The following is a 13,260-nucleotide window of genomic DNA, read 5'->3' as shown; positions in this document are numbered from 1 at the left end:
ATTAAAAAGAATTAATGAGTACTATCTTTTGTTTAATCATTACACGTAATTCCTAAGTAAACTCAATAATAAACAAAAACGCAAGAAGTATCGTTGCGCGATGATGATGAGGACGATTATCAATTGAACGTCTCAGATGAATAACATAGGTAGCGTATTCAGAACTATGATGCAAATGGGTTAATATAATTTTTTTCGAAAGATCGATGTACAGGACAATTATAGTATATAATTTATTTTCTACGAAAATTATACACATTCATCTAAGCCCGATACAATCGTATAGGATAAATATATATATGTATATATATATATATCTGGAATGTGTGTTAACATCATAGCACGATTTATTGGCGAGGAAAAGTGAGGCCTTTTGCACGATTATCTTCGAGACTTTAGTTTTTTATATAGACATCCGACATTGTTTTAAGAATAAGGCTTACCTCGGGGATCTCACATAGAACAAGAGATAAGGGGTGGCGGAATTTCGTGGATTTGGTGCCAGTTTATCTTCCAACTGTCTTAACGGAATTACATGTACCGCTTCATCGTCGCACTCCAGCCAAACCCCTTGCTCGGATAATTTAGTATACTTAGAATTTCTAAAACCGCAGCATTCCATACTGCGACAGCCGACTTTTACTAATTGTTCCTTATTCTCACTAACACTTGGTTTCTTGAAGTATTTAAAAATACTCGACGTTTTGTCGGAGGAAGAGGAATTTGTATTTGTGCTACTACTACTCTGACCAGTGGTTTGACGTTTACTGTCCCTGTCACAATTAAAATATTCCGCTAATGCAGACTCATCGGGTAATCGTGTGTAAGCAACATAATGACCAGCCGTCATGGTTGCACCCTGATGCATGATAACAGAATAAAGTTTATATTCGTGTGTTTGATCCTTCGCAGATACATTTCCATGGACGTGCTTGTTATAGCACTCTTCGCAGAAGCATTGTAGTGTTAGCGGAGTAGGCATATGATTATTGATTTTTTCCATTGACCTATAATTTTATTCAAATTATTTATTTATAATCATATAAATGTATGTTCTATCCAAGTATGATGTATAAACATACCCAGCTTTGGTAGAAAATCTTTTCAATTGTAAGATCAGAAGTCGAGGCAAGCAGGGGAAACAAACTGCTCGTCGTGCTTCATTATATCTTAGACAACGTGCACACCAATACTTATCCCTACCAACCAGAAATTCACTGGTTACTACAGCACGCCTATACACTTCGCTGCTGTCTACAGATCGTCCTTCGTCGTCTAAAAGAAAAAGTATTATTCAGAATTACTCTTGAAAACTACAAACATGATTAAAAAATATTCGATAAGAAAACCTTTCTCGTTTGATCTATTAACGTCAATGGGGACACATATGTCACAAAATGTTTCCTTTCGTTCGGTAACATGTTCACATTCTAGACACGTTGTTCTTAACAAACTGATACCCTCGAAGTCTTCAGAGATAAAACATTTTTTACTTTCCGGTCTATGATTTCCTATATCCCCGTTACTTTCAGGAAATTCTGCATGACCATTTTCATACGGCCTCGACGAAGAAACGCCATTTGTATTCGATGGAATTAAACAAATTGAACTTCCTCGAGATGTAATCTTCTTTTTCTTTCGTGATTTCCTAATACTGCGTTTACTTGCATTACTATCCTCCGATTGAACGTCCGTTTGTTGCTCCGCAGAAAGTTCAGAGAAACTTGCGTTGTTCTGTCCAAACTGACTTTCTCTGTGTCTAACTAAAAGTTGAAAGGTTTCTCTAATATTATCGAGTAAGCAAACTAAAAGTTCATGAGCGTCTTGCTGTTGGTTTCCTTCGAATATAGGATTTACTTCTCTGTAAAAAATTAAGTTACGTCTTTATATTTGATGATATCATTTTTAAATCAAAACATACCTAAGTGCTTGTAAAAATGCATCTGGTTGGTACGGTTCACAGTTTTCTCTTGCTTCCGATGCACGTAGTGCCATAAACAAACTATGCAATTTTTCTGTTGCTATTTGTATTCGAGGCTTGTTGACTTCTCCGGTTGGACCAGCTAAGGCCAATAAATCTTTACTACTCCAACTACGACTACCACTTGCTGTTAACGATACACCGGTTCTACCCAAGGATGAAGATTTGATCTGTCATAATAAAATTATTACTACCCAATGTTACGACATCAATTTAATCTGAATTGACGTTCATATAAAAACAAGAAAATTTACTTTAGTTTGTAGTTGCTTATCGTTTAAATTTGATAAATCAGTAGCAAGATGATGTAAATTGTGTAAGAAGGATGGTGCAAATCTTAAAGTATATATAACACTGTTCAAGAAGCATGTGTTTCCTAGATTACATAGAGTCGCTATTTTTAATCCTTCCGTTCCTAATCCTGAAATATCGTAACTTCCATCCTGATGATTACTCAATTGATTGCGGTAACCATTCATCATTTTGCCTGTACCTTTATAATACAAATAATATTTTGAATACCATAATAGAAAACAGAACGAATATAATAGAATATGATAAAACTAAATATATACGTACTATATAAGAAATCTGGTCTGTCGAAGAGGCCCCCTCTGGAAGAAGTATGAGGGGGCTTAGGAATGGTACTAGGAAATGTACGTTCGCGGTTTGAAAGAGATAAGCAAAATTTTTTTCTAGGTGGCACCGACCGTTTATCTGTATCTTCTTCTGATTCTAATACTGTCATTTTTTGCTAACCTAAAACCATACAAGTATTGTTAGAATAAAGTCATTACTTAATATGCAAAAAAAAACATACATTTTCTTCATGAGACTTATTACATTACTAATTAGTATTATATATGTACATGGTAGAAAAATGTCTAATATTCCAATATAATCATTTCTACCATTTAATCGCACTGTGTCTAATTCGCGTGAAAAATAAAAAATTATTATTATGAAATTCGTTTACTCACGTATTATTGAGTAGGGAAGTCATGGAACAATGAGTATATTATTAATCTTAATTAATCGAAATAATCTGTACAATAAAATCACGAGTGATTTCTCTTTAATGATACGAGCTACATTGCTACCGATGTCTCTTGAAGAGCATTTTTTGAAATTTTACAATAACCATTACCCGTATCATTCACTATATCGTACACTTATTAATCATATGTAATATTTCGCATAGTATCCTATTAAATGTTGTCCGATCGTCCTTTTAAAGAAATTAACACTACTTCGTTAGCATGTTCACTTTAAATGGTAGTTATAAACGTTTGCAGCTAAAAATGGACGTACTATGAGGTACGGCGACTTCTTACTTCAGAACCACGCACTCCCACCCGCAGCTGATTCGTAGTAATAAGAGGACCAAAGAGGACTAACGTGTAAGAGATAAAGACAAACGTATATATCTTATGAGCGTTAACCTTCCATTTCCCTTGACCTATCAGTTAGCAGTTAGTATTTCGATTGACCATTAAAAACCTATTATTTCGTTTCATTTATGATTTAAATAAGAATTCTATATATTTCGAATAAAAATAAATCGTAAAGATAAAATATTAATAATATTCTTTATCGAAACTCATATAACGGTAATCTAATTTTCGTTACATTTTTAAAGAAATTTAACTTTCCCATGGTACGAACCGTTGACCAATAGGTGATCATAATTCGAGTACACAGGAATTTCGAAATAAAATGAGAGAATATGCATGATAAAATATGAATCTGTCCGTTATTCGGCGCATGATTTTTAAATTGGTCAGAAAAGCTTTCGTGATTAATTATTACAAACGCAACCCAGAGACTGTTGTTTGTAGGTTTTGCATAATAAAAAATATAAAAAAAAAAACTGAACGAAATAATGCTTCTTCAATAATACATTCGATACTTCATGTATTTTATATTTGAACAATTTACGCGTTGTTACAAAGTTATGTGATAATCAAATTTTTAAATGCGAAAGATATGCTTTTTTAATTTGAAAATGTATTAATGTATCTGATACAGAGTATTATTTAAGTCAATTTAAAAAATATTAAATTATAATTATTGTGTTTAATGCAATAAGTATGTCACAAAATATTTAAAAAAATGTTTCTCCTTAACTAATATTAATATCTTTATAATGTCCTTGTATTAATACTTTAATATGTTATTTATCTTACATAAACATATATTCTTTTACATATTTACATAGAATAATATTTTAAATAAAATGGAATATATGCAATACACTTATACTCTCTCTAGACAAAATATTACGAAGTTGGTTTTTTATTTCTATGCGCCCAAGCTGGACTTTGTGGTTCAGTTAATGGTTTCAAAGATTTAATATGACGTGGTGGTTTAAATACTGGCATAGGCCTTGCTTTCACCTCTGTTTGCTTGCGAAGCATAGCTATTTGTAATTTTTCTTTAGCCAATCTTTTTACTTCTTCTTTTTGACGTTCTTCCTCTTGCATAATAATCTTTTGTTTAATCTTTTCATCGAATTCATGTCTTTGTTTCGCTCTCTCATAAGAATTCATTCCAATCTTTATAACTTTCGGTTTGAGATTTCCTTTTTGATTTATATTGATTTCACTTGTTGCAGAAGCATTGATATCAGATTGTTTATTTTCTTGTTCTTTATATTGTTGATCTACTTTTAATAGATTTTTTTCTCGTATATTTATGCTTCTGTTTTTCTGGCTATTTGTTGAAGATACAGATAAAGAGGATCCTCCTTTTATCATACTTAAATTCTTTTTATTTGGAAGATTTTCTATATTTTTAATATCACTTTTATCGAGCTGCGACTGCTTTAATTTAAACTCTTGCTTTAGTTTATCACGATTTTCAAAACTGAAAGGTATAGGACGTGTAGTTTTCTTTTGTTTGGAATCTATAGGAATATCGAAGAATAAAATTTTTTCTTTCTTAATGACAAATGCAGAACCATTATTATCTACAATTGCAGAAAAAACATTTTTATTACGTGGTGTTTTTTTAGCAGAAGCATTCGAACGGGATCCGCTTGACTTTATTACATCAGATTTGGCGCTTTTCGATGTAACGTTTTTATTTGAAGTTGTTTGAAACAAAGAGCTTGACAAATTGCGTTTTGTAGATTTTAATTTTAAATGGTTTTCTTTCGTTTCGTTAACTTTCAATTCTTTACGTTTTTTTTGACTTTGAGTATGAAATCTTTCTGGAGTTTTATTCTGATACTGAAGAACAGCTGCTGCTGAACTGATATATCGATTGGAATGCCTACGAAATGTAAGACTCTGTCTTCTACATTGATAACCTACTGTTCTGGACTGTTTCTTACCATTGCCTTTTTCTAATGTCTTACATGAATTTTGTTTGTTGCACGTATTTATTTTTAATGACAATTTAGTAGAATTTTTAGACGTATGACAAGCAGAATTACTATCACAATCTAACTGTTGATCAAACTCATCTTGTTTTAACAAATTTATTGGCGATATATTAGGACTAGGTAAATTATTTTGTGGCGTTGTATGAATATCAAGTTTAGTAATAGAAGCTGATAAACTTTTTATTTCTTCATCAGATAAACCTTTTGTAACTTCTTCTGTTTCTTTATTAGTTATACAGTTGACTTGATTATTATCTTGAAATTCTAAGCATTTTGATGCTTTGTTTGTAATTAGCATTGGTTTTTTAAAAGCATTTGATGGAGTTAGTACACAATTTTGTAAATTTTCCATAGCTTCTTGTATGACATCGTTATATGACACTTTCTTAAGAAGTTTGCATTTACTACTACCATGTGACGAAGTGGAAGAAGTATACATTAGTTTTATCGGTGTATTCTTTATAATATTTAATTCAGTTTCTACTTTTCCATTAATATCAGATGAGCATTCTATAAAATCTTTATTTTTCGATTGTATGGATTCCTTTGTTTCCTCCAAAATTTCTTCACTACTCTCTGTTTCTGCTGATGTTATTTCAATTTGTGGTACTTCCACACATTCTCTATATTTATTAACTTCATGATCTTTGTCAAAATAACTATCTGAAGGCACATCTAAATTAGATGTAAAATCTACCCATTGTGGAGAACAATAATTATCCATTATAAAGATTGTTAAGTAATAATAGCAGTTATATCAAATAATTGCTAATTTCAATTTGTCATTTAATATGAGACCTATAACATACAAATAATTCAATAAAATAATTATTTCACTAAACTACTACATAATAATTTATGCAATATAAACAACAAGAAGTATGTTAAGAAAAAATATATAATTTAAGATCATTAAGTTAAAATTTCGTTTTTTTGAGAAATGACATTTTTATCAATTTCATTGTACCTACCAATTGTGATCTTTTATATTTAGATAACGAGATAAAATTCATCAAGAAAACATTAATAAAAGTCACGATGATATTTTTATTTCTTCTATTCAACACTTATATATTCGAACTTATACGACATATCACTTCAACGGATAAATTCATATTTTGTACCAACACTGTTGTTACAAACAAGCATAAAAATAAATCTCCTAGCTGATATCTCGTACTACGTTAAAATTTCTACTACAATCGTATATAATTTTCTATTGATTTATTTCGCAATATTTTTATCTACATTGTTGCAAATATTTAAGTTTTTCGAAATAAAATAACGTAATTCGTAAAATCAATAAAATCCTGTGGTGATATTAACAAAATTATAAATCTAATATTATTTACGAAGTATCGTCTTCAAGATATCTACGAAAGATGGCGCTACGAAAACATTTTTAAATAAGAATTTCTTCTATATTATATTTTCTCGCGGTTCATATGATTTTAAATTGAAAAGATTTTTGAACTATCGTTGCTGAGAAAATTCGTGAAGTGTTTTGTTCGAACATTCAACCTAAAAAAAAAAAATATCTAATTCTCGTAGAGAGTTCTTATGATATTTCTATTGTTCGTTAAGATAACCTTACTTTTTTAAGACGTAAACTCAACGAAGGAACAGGAATTAGAAAAATTATGATATTTTCCGTGCGTTTTTCTAGACGGCTATATAGATATCACAGAATAGACGAGAAAACATATAGTAGTATTAACGAAACATTTTCAAGACGCACGATATAATAATAATTATTGTATATGCAAAAGATATTTTATTTATAAAATAAATTTAGTATTTTATTAAAATGTATTTTAATTTTTAATTTAAAAAAATTGTTTTATTTATCAAAATAAATTTAGTATTGTATTAATAAACATTGACAGAATGATACAAAAAAATTGATCTAAGATAATAATATATCCAATCCGAATGTAATAGATAAAGTTGATAGTTTTCTTAAGAAGGTTCAAGATGTATATAATGTTATAAAAAATGTTGGTAATTTAGAAACTAAATTTCTATATAATAAAAGAATATGAGTATCGTTATAATAAAAATATCTTTGAAACTTCGTATATACTACAATTGAATCAGTTATATTATTTTTGATGACAAAGAATTCGAATGGATTAGAAATTAGTGATAATATCTTTATAATTCTACCAAAAAACTTTAAAAAAATGTTATAATACGATACTTGTAAGAACGTTTTTATTTCATAGATGATCTAAGGAGACCGAAAGAATGTGTAATATAAATGGTTTGAATCATATAAAAAAAAAAATATTTTTTCTCAAGTCTAAAGTTAATGTATGCAAAAGAAATTTAATGATATATTATTTGTAATTAAAGATTTGTATATTCCTTAGAAAAATACGATATAAAAAGAAAAAAAAAACATCTATGAGATATAAGCAATTATTAACACCATTGAGAGATAAACTACAATAACAAATGTAATTAAATTATTTTATGATGTTATATCAATATCATGTTTGATAATTAGAAGGTGATAAATTTGTTATCACTTTATCAGATAAACCTTCTACAATTCGTTTTGTTTATTTATTAGATTAAACAGTTGACTTGATTATTATCTGGAAAAACTAAACATCTTAATACTTTTTAGATATAAATACTTGGACAAAATCTCTTTGATTATATTATTATAGTTCTTTTGTATCTTTTTTGAGCAACTTCATTTAAAATTATTTGGAATAAGAAGTTTGTAGGATTTTTTTATTAGTTTTTTCTTTTGAATTTGAAATCTTTCTGTAGTTTTATTCTGCTAGTTAAGAATAGTAGCTGTTTAGTTGATATATCGATTAGAATGTTTACAAAATATAAGACTTGGTCTTCTACATTGATAACTTAATCTTCTGTTTTCTATTATTGTTGTTTCCTAATGACTTATATGGATTTTGTTTATTGCACATATTTATGATAATTTAATGAAGTTGTTAGATGTATGACAAGAAGAATTATTATTACAATCTAACTTTTGATCAAACTTATTGTCTTTTAACAAATTTATTGGCTATATATTAGGATTAAGCAAATTATTTTATGGTGTTGTATAAATATCATGTTTAGTAGTAGAAGCTAATAAACTTTTTATTTCTTCATCAAATAAACCTACTGTAATCTGTTCTGTTTCTTTATTAATTAAACAGTTGACTTGATTATTATCTTGAAATTCTAAGCATTTTGATGCTTTGTTTGTTATTAACATCAGTTTTTTAAAAATATTTGATGGTATTTAATACATAATTTTGTAAATTTTCCATAGTTTTTTATACGACGTTGTTAATAATATTTAAGAAATTTTCATTTACTACTATAATGTGATGAAATGTAATACATTAGTTTTATTGGTCTAATCTTTATAATGTTTAATTCAATTTCTATTTCTTCATTAATATCACATATATAATTATTTAATCTTTTTATTCTCCGAGTGTATAGATTTCTTTGTTTCTTCAGAAATTTCTTCATTATTTTTTTTTTCTGCTAATGTCATTGCAATTTATGATGCTTACATATATATTCTATATTTATCAATAATTCTTATCAAAATAGCTATGTACACGCATTTCTTAGCTTAATATGAAATCTATCTATTACCAAGGATAATAATAATCTACTTATATATCTATTTATATCAAATAATTGATAATTGTAATATAGCATTTAATATGAGATCTATAATATGTAAACAACTATGTAAGCTAATATGTAAATAAAATAATAATCTCACGAAACTACAATATAATTACATATGTATATAACAAAAGAAGTCACGGCGTATGCCAAAAATATATAGTTCCAAATTTTTTTATTTCTATTTCTATTTTTTAAAAAATGACATTTTTATCAATTACATTGTATCTAACAATTGTGATATTTTATATTTAACCTAATTAGATAAAATTCAACAAAAACACTAACAAATTCAATGATCATATTTTCACTTCATTTATTTAATACTTATATATTCGAACTAATGCGATATATTACTTTTGATGGATTAATTCGTATTTCGTACAAACGTTGCTGTTAACAATGCGACATTGAAAAGAAATTCCATCTTGGCGCCATTTTTTCATACTACTTTAAAATCCCTATTAATATCTTATACGATTTTCTATTGGCCGATTCTGTGTAGGTTAAGAAAACGTATTTTATCTTCCTCTTTTACGAATATTCAACTTTGTAGGAAATAAAATGAAACAATCTGTAAAGTCAATTAAATCCTATGGTAATGTTAATAAAAAGATAAATCTAATACGCGCGTCAATATTATATAATTTGCGAGAAATTGTTAATTTGTATGCAAGATGGCGCAAGGGAAATATTCGTAAATAAGTACTCTTTCTATATTACGTTATGTCGCGGTTCGTAAGATTTCAAATTGGAAGAGTTTTTAAACGGCCATTGCTAAGAAAGTTTGTGAAGTATATTTTGTTCGAAACTTTGTTAAAACTAAAACGAAATATTGAGTTCTTGGATAGAATTTTTATGGCATGTCTACTATTCGTTTCGATAAATTTATTTCCATAGGACGTAAACTCGATGAAGGCATTAGAGAATTAGAAGAACTATGGCATCTACCTCGCGTTTTTGTAGGTGGTTATGCAGATTTGACAGAACAGACGGAAGAACATATAAAAATGTTAAAAAAGTCTATTCAGTGCACGCAGGTAAAGATTATTGTGTATATCAAAAATATTTTATCAATAAAGTAAATTTATCATTGTATTTATATAAAAAATCTCTAACAGGATGATATAAATAAAATGATTCAAGATAATAATGTATCCAATCCAGATGTACTAAATGAAGTGGATAGTTTTCTTAAGGAGGCTCAAGATGTATATAATACTATAAAAGAAGACGTCGATAACTTGGAAACTGTTTTCGAAGAATATGGATATCATTATGATAAAAATATCGTTAATGAAAGCTCGTATGTGTCGTAGTTGAATCAATTATATCACTTTTGATGTAAAATATAATTATTTATAAGATTAGTATTATTTTTTAGAGAATCGAAAGAAACTACTACTGCGTCGAGTGATTTTAATGGTTCAAGTGATATACAGGAAATTGTTTTTACTCCTGATTTGGGTTGGCGTTGTAAAAAAAAGTCTATTGACAAGACATCATCGACGAATGGAGATTCATATTTATCCGAGGAAAGTGCAATTCTAAAGAAGATAACTGATATCACTTTGTACGCATCTAAATTTTATCTATGATAATATTTTTCATAATTCTATAAAAAAAAAAAAAAAAAAAAAAAAAAAAAAATACAAGAATCGTACAATACAACGTTTAGAAGAATGGTTTTATTTTGCAGAGAATCTAAGGAGACCGAAGGAATGCATAATACAGATGTTTTGGATCATACAGACAACGATATTTTTACTCCTGTCTCAAATCGACATATGCAAAAAAAATTAGATGATCCATTATCCGTAAATAGAGATTTGTATACGCATCAGGAAAATATGACGTTATTATCTGCACAAAAATCAGAATTAAGTTCTGCAAGGCATAAGCAATTATTGACGCCATTAAGGGACAGGCCGCAATATCAAATTTACTCAAAACATTTCTACACCTTAAAAAAGAAAGAAGTTAATCATTAGATATAATATTAAGGTATTTAAGATATAAGATTATTCATGCATCGTATTATTGATTATAATTCATATTGTATTAAAAATTATAATAAATTTATTATAATTCTTTTAATAAATACATAATTGTTAAAATACTTACTTGGCCATCTTCGAAAGTTCAAAGTTATAACAAAATGAAATGAATGCATCAGCAAGGTATTCTTAATGGAAGATAATAAAAAATCAAATATTTCATTTTTATCGATCATTCTTCGAGCGTAATTATATAAAATAATAACGTAACTGAGTAAATATAAAACATATGATTCTAAACGAATTCAATAGTTAAAAAAAGAAAACGTTGAAAAAAAAGAAACAAGAAAAAAAAGAATTTAGCTATACAGTTAATTCTTTTCTTACGATATTCCTTTTCACTCGATACGTTAGATTATATTTAGTTAAAGGAAGGATGATGTTTAATTAGGATTATAAGATGGGACACGATAGCAAGCAATTCGTTTCTCATATTTATTTGTTATTGCATACTGTTTATGTTAGTATATTACTTAGGTATACGTGCCAAGTAGCAACTTAAATGTATGATTGCGTGATTCATCTGTCTGTCCTTCCGTTAAGTACGGATAGGTTAGGTAGGTAGGTAATTAACGCTTACTCCACTATATATAGGGTGTATTTATAAGTATATCATATTTCGGTAGAACGTCATCTTACTAGCTAATCTGTAATAAATAAAAGAGGGCCTACAATGAGTGACGGTTCTTTTTCCTTTGCAGCTGTGTGACTATATAAAACGCAAGAAGGGGAGGGGGGATAGAAGATAAATATTACGAAAACAAAAAAGAAAAAAAGAAGAAAAAGAAAGAAAAAAGAAACGAAAAGAAGAAGAAGAAGAAGAAGGAAAAAGAGTAAAAAAAGGTCGTCTCGCGATTTAACACGTTCCCTTTATCTCTTAGGTTATATTTGTGTTTCGTCGAAAAATGTAAAAAGAGAGAGAGAGATAGAGATAGAGAGAGATAGAGAGAGAACGAGAGAGGGAGAGAGAGAGAGAGGGAGAAAGAAAGAGAAAAAGAGAAAGAGAGTGAAAGAGACAAAGACAGACAATTCGGTCGGCTGTTTAACACTTTCTTTCTAATCTAACTATTCGTTCCTTTAACTTTCTCCAATAAATTCGTTACACATACACGCATACATAACATATATCGAAACAAAAAAAAAGTAATACGTACGTATTGTATATACAATAACATTGTATTTGATATCGCAAAATTAGAATAGTAAATAGTAAATGCAATTGTTTCTTCATTCGATCAAAAGCAAGAGGAAGGAAGAATAAGAAGAAGACGATCGATCATATATATCATACATATGTACGTGTTAAATTAACTAACAAAAGTTTCTCGAGTTTAACTCGAAATAATACATACATACATACGTACATCATATACATACATACATACATCATACATACATACATAGATACATACATACATATGAAAAAAGGCGACTATAATCGTAAGAAAATTTCGTCTGTTTTTTCGTGCGTTGCGTTTCCGTTCTTCATCCTTCTTGCTCGTGATCAAACAGATATATACTTTCGAAGTGAATAATAAAAAAAAAAAGAAAAGAAAAGAAAAGAAAAGAATAATTTTCGCCGACTAGAAAACATACTTGTATAAATGTGTATTATATATATATGTATGTATGTATACATATATATATATATATATTTCTCTCTCTCACTCTCTCTTTCTCTTTTTCTTTATGCCTCTCTTTCTCTCGTGTCGATCGTCTGGTTACAATATCGGACATTACATATCAACGTACTTATTTCAAACGCCAACGAAGAATTCGAATGAACGAAGGAGCCTTGAATACTAAACTATATAAAAGATATCAACGACCAGAGAACTTGTTGAAATAAATATGTTACACGCGTTGGTGATGATAATAATAATAATAAAATAATATAATAATAATAATAATAATAATAATAATAATAATAATAATAATAATAATAGCGATAATAATAATAATAATAGCAATAATAATAATAATGATCATAATAATATAATATAATATAATATATAATATAATATAATAACGATAAACTTTGACGTACAGTGCTGCATTCTCTCTATTTACAATAAACACAATCCTGTATGACCGCTGGCATTGCATTCTGCTTATTTATGTTATTTATTAATTTTTTTTCTTTCTTTCTTTCCTTCTTTCTTTCTTTCTTTCTT

The 13,260-nt window shown here is 28.3% G+C and overlaps 3 protein-coding genes across 9 annotated transcripts; 1 reads left to right on the top strand and 2 right to left on the bottom strand.

The window, feature by feature from the left end:
• Positions 1–219: 219 nt before the first annotated feature.
• On the bottom strand, positions 220–3,437 carry LOC127067898 (ubiquitin carboxyl-terminal hydrolase 1). Of its 5 annotated transcripts, none has more exons than XM_051003300.1 (8): positions 3,293–3,437; positions 2,962–3,209; positions 2,561–2,740; positions 2,236–2,474; positions 1,922–2,151; positions 1,350–1,861; positions 1,083–1,275; positions 220–1,007 (listed from the first exon to the last, which is right to left on the bottom strand). In XM_051003300.1, exons 3-8 carry the CDS (start codon positions 2,727–2,729, stop codon positions 440–442), a joined length of 1,911 nt encoding a protein of 636 aa, XP_050859257.1. In that variant the 5' UTR covers positions 2,730–2,740; positions 2,962–3,209; positions 3,293–3,437; the 3' UTR covers positions 220–439. The 5 variants fall into 5 exon arrangements, with proteins under 5 accessions (XP_050859257.1, XP_050859261.1, XP_050859260.1 ...); XM_051003304.1 differs by having other exon boundaries at positions 3,129–3,209; XM_051003303.1 differs by lacking the exon at positions 2,962–3,209 and having other exon boundaries at positions 3,293–3,422.
• A 245-nt stretch (positions 3,438–3,682) lies between these two features.
• Positions 3,683–6,712, bottom strand: LOC127067899 (uncharacterized). Its single transcript, XM_051003305.1, has 2 exons — positions 6,338–6,712; positions 3,683–6,164 (listed from the first exon to the last, which is right to left on the bottom strand). The coding sequence occupies exon 2, from the start codon at positions 6,088–6,090 to the stop codon at positions 4,261–4,263; it is 1,830 nt and encodes a 609-aa protein (XP_050859262.1). The 5' UTR covers positions 6,091–6,164; positions 6,338–6,712; the 3' UTR covers positions 3,683–4,260.
• A 3,059-nt stretch (positions 6,713–9,771) lies between these two features.
• LOC127067911 (uncharacterized) lies at positions 9,772–12,021 on the top strand. Of its 3 annotated transcripts, XM_051003342.1 has the most exons (5): positions 9,772–10,069; positions 10,151–10,335; positions 10,414–10,602; positions 10,729–11,033; positions 11,788–12,021. In XM_051003342.1, exons 1-4 carry the CDS (start codon positions 9,893–9,895, stop codon positions 11,018–11,020), a joined length of 843 nt encoding a protein of 280 aa, XP_050859299.1. In that variant the 5' UTR covers positions 9,772–9,892; the 3' UTR covers positions 11,021–11,033; positions 11,788–12,021. The 3 variants fall into 3 exon arrangements, with proteins under 3 accessions (XP_050859299.1, XP_050859298.1, XP_050859300.1); XM_051003341.1 differs by lacking the exon at positions 11,788–12,021 and having other exon boundaries at positions 10,729–11,148; XM_051003343.1 differs by lacking the exon at positions 11,788–12,021 and having other exon boundaries at positions 9,799–10,069; positions 10,197–10,335; positions 10,729–11,148.
• The last annotated feature ends 1,239 nt before the right edge of the window (positions 12,022–13,260 follow it).

This window comes from Vespula vulgaris, chromosome 12 (assembly GCF_905475345.1).
Source record: "Vespula vulgaris chromosome 12, iyVesVulg1.1, whole genome shotgun sequence".
Taxonomy (NCBI): domain Eukaryota; kingdom Metazoa; phylum Arthropoda; class Insecta; order Hymenoptera; family Vespidae; genus Vespula; species Vespula vulgaris.
The sequence above is the reverse complement of the archived record's forward strand: the minus strand, read 5'-3'. Positions and strand labels throughout refer to the sequence as shown.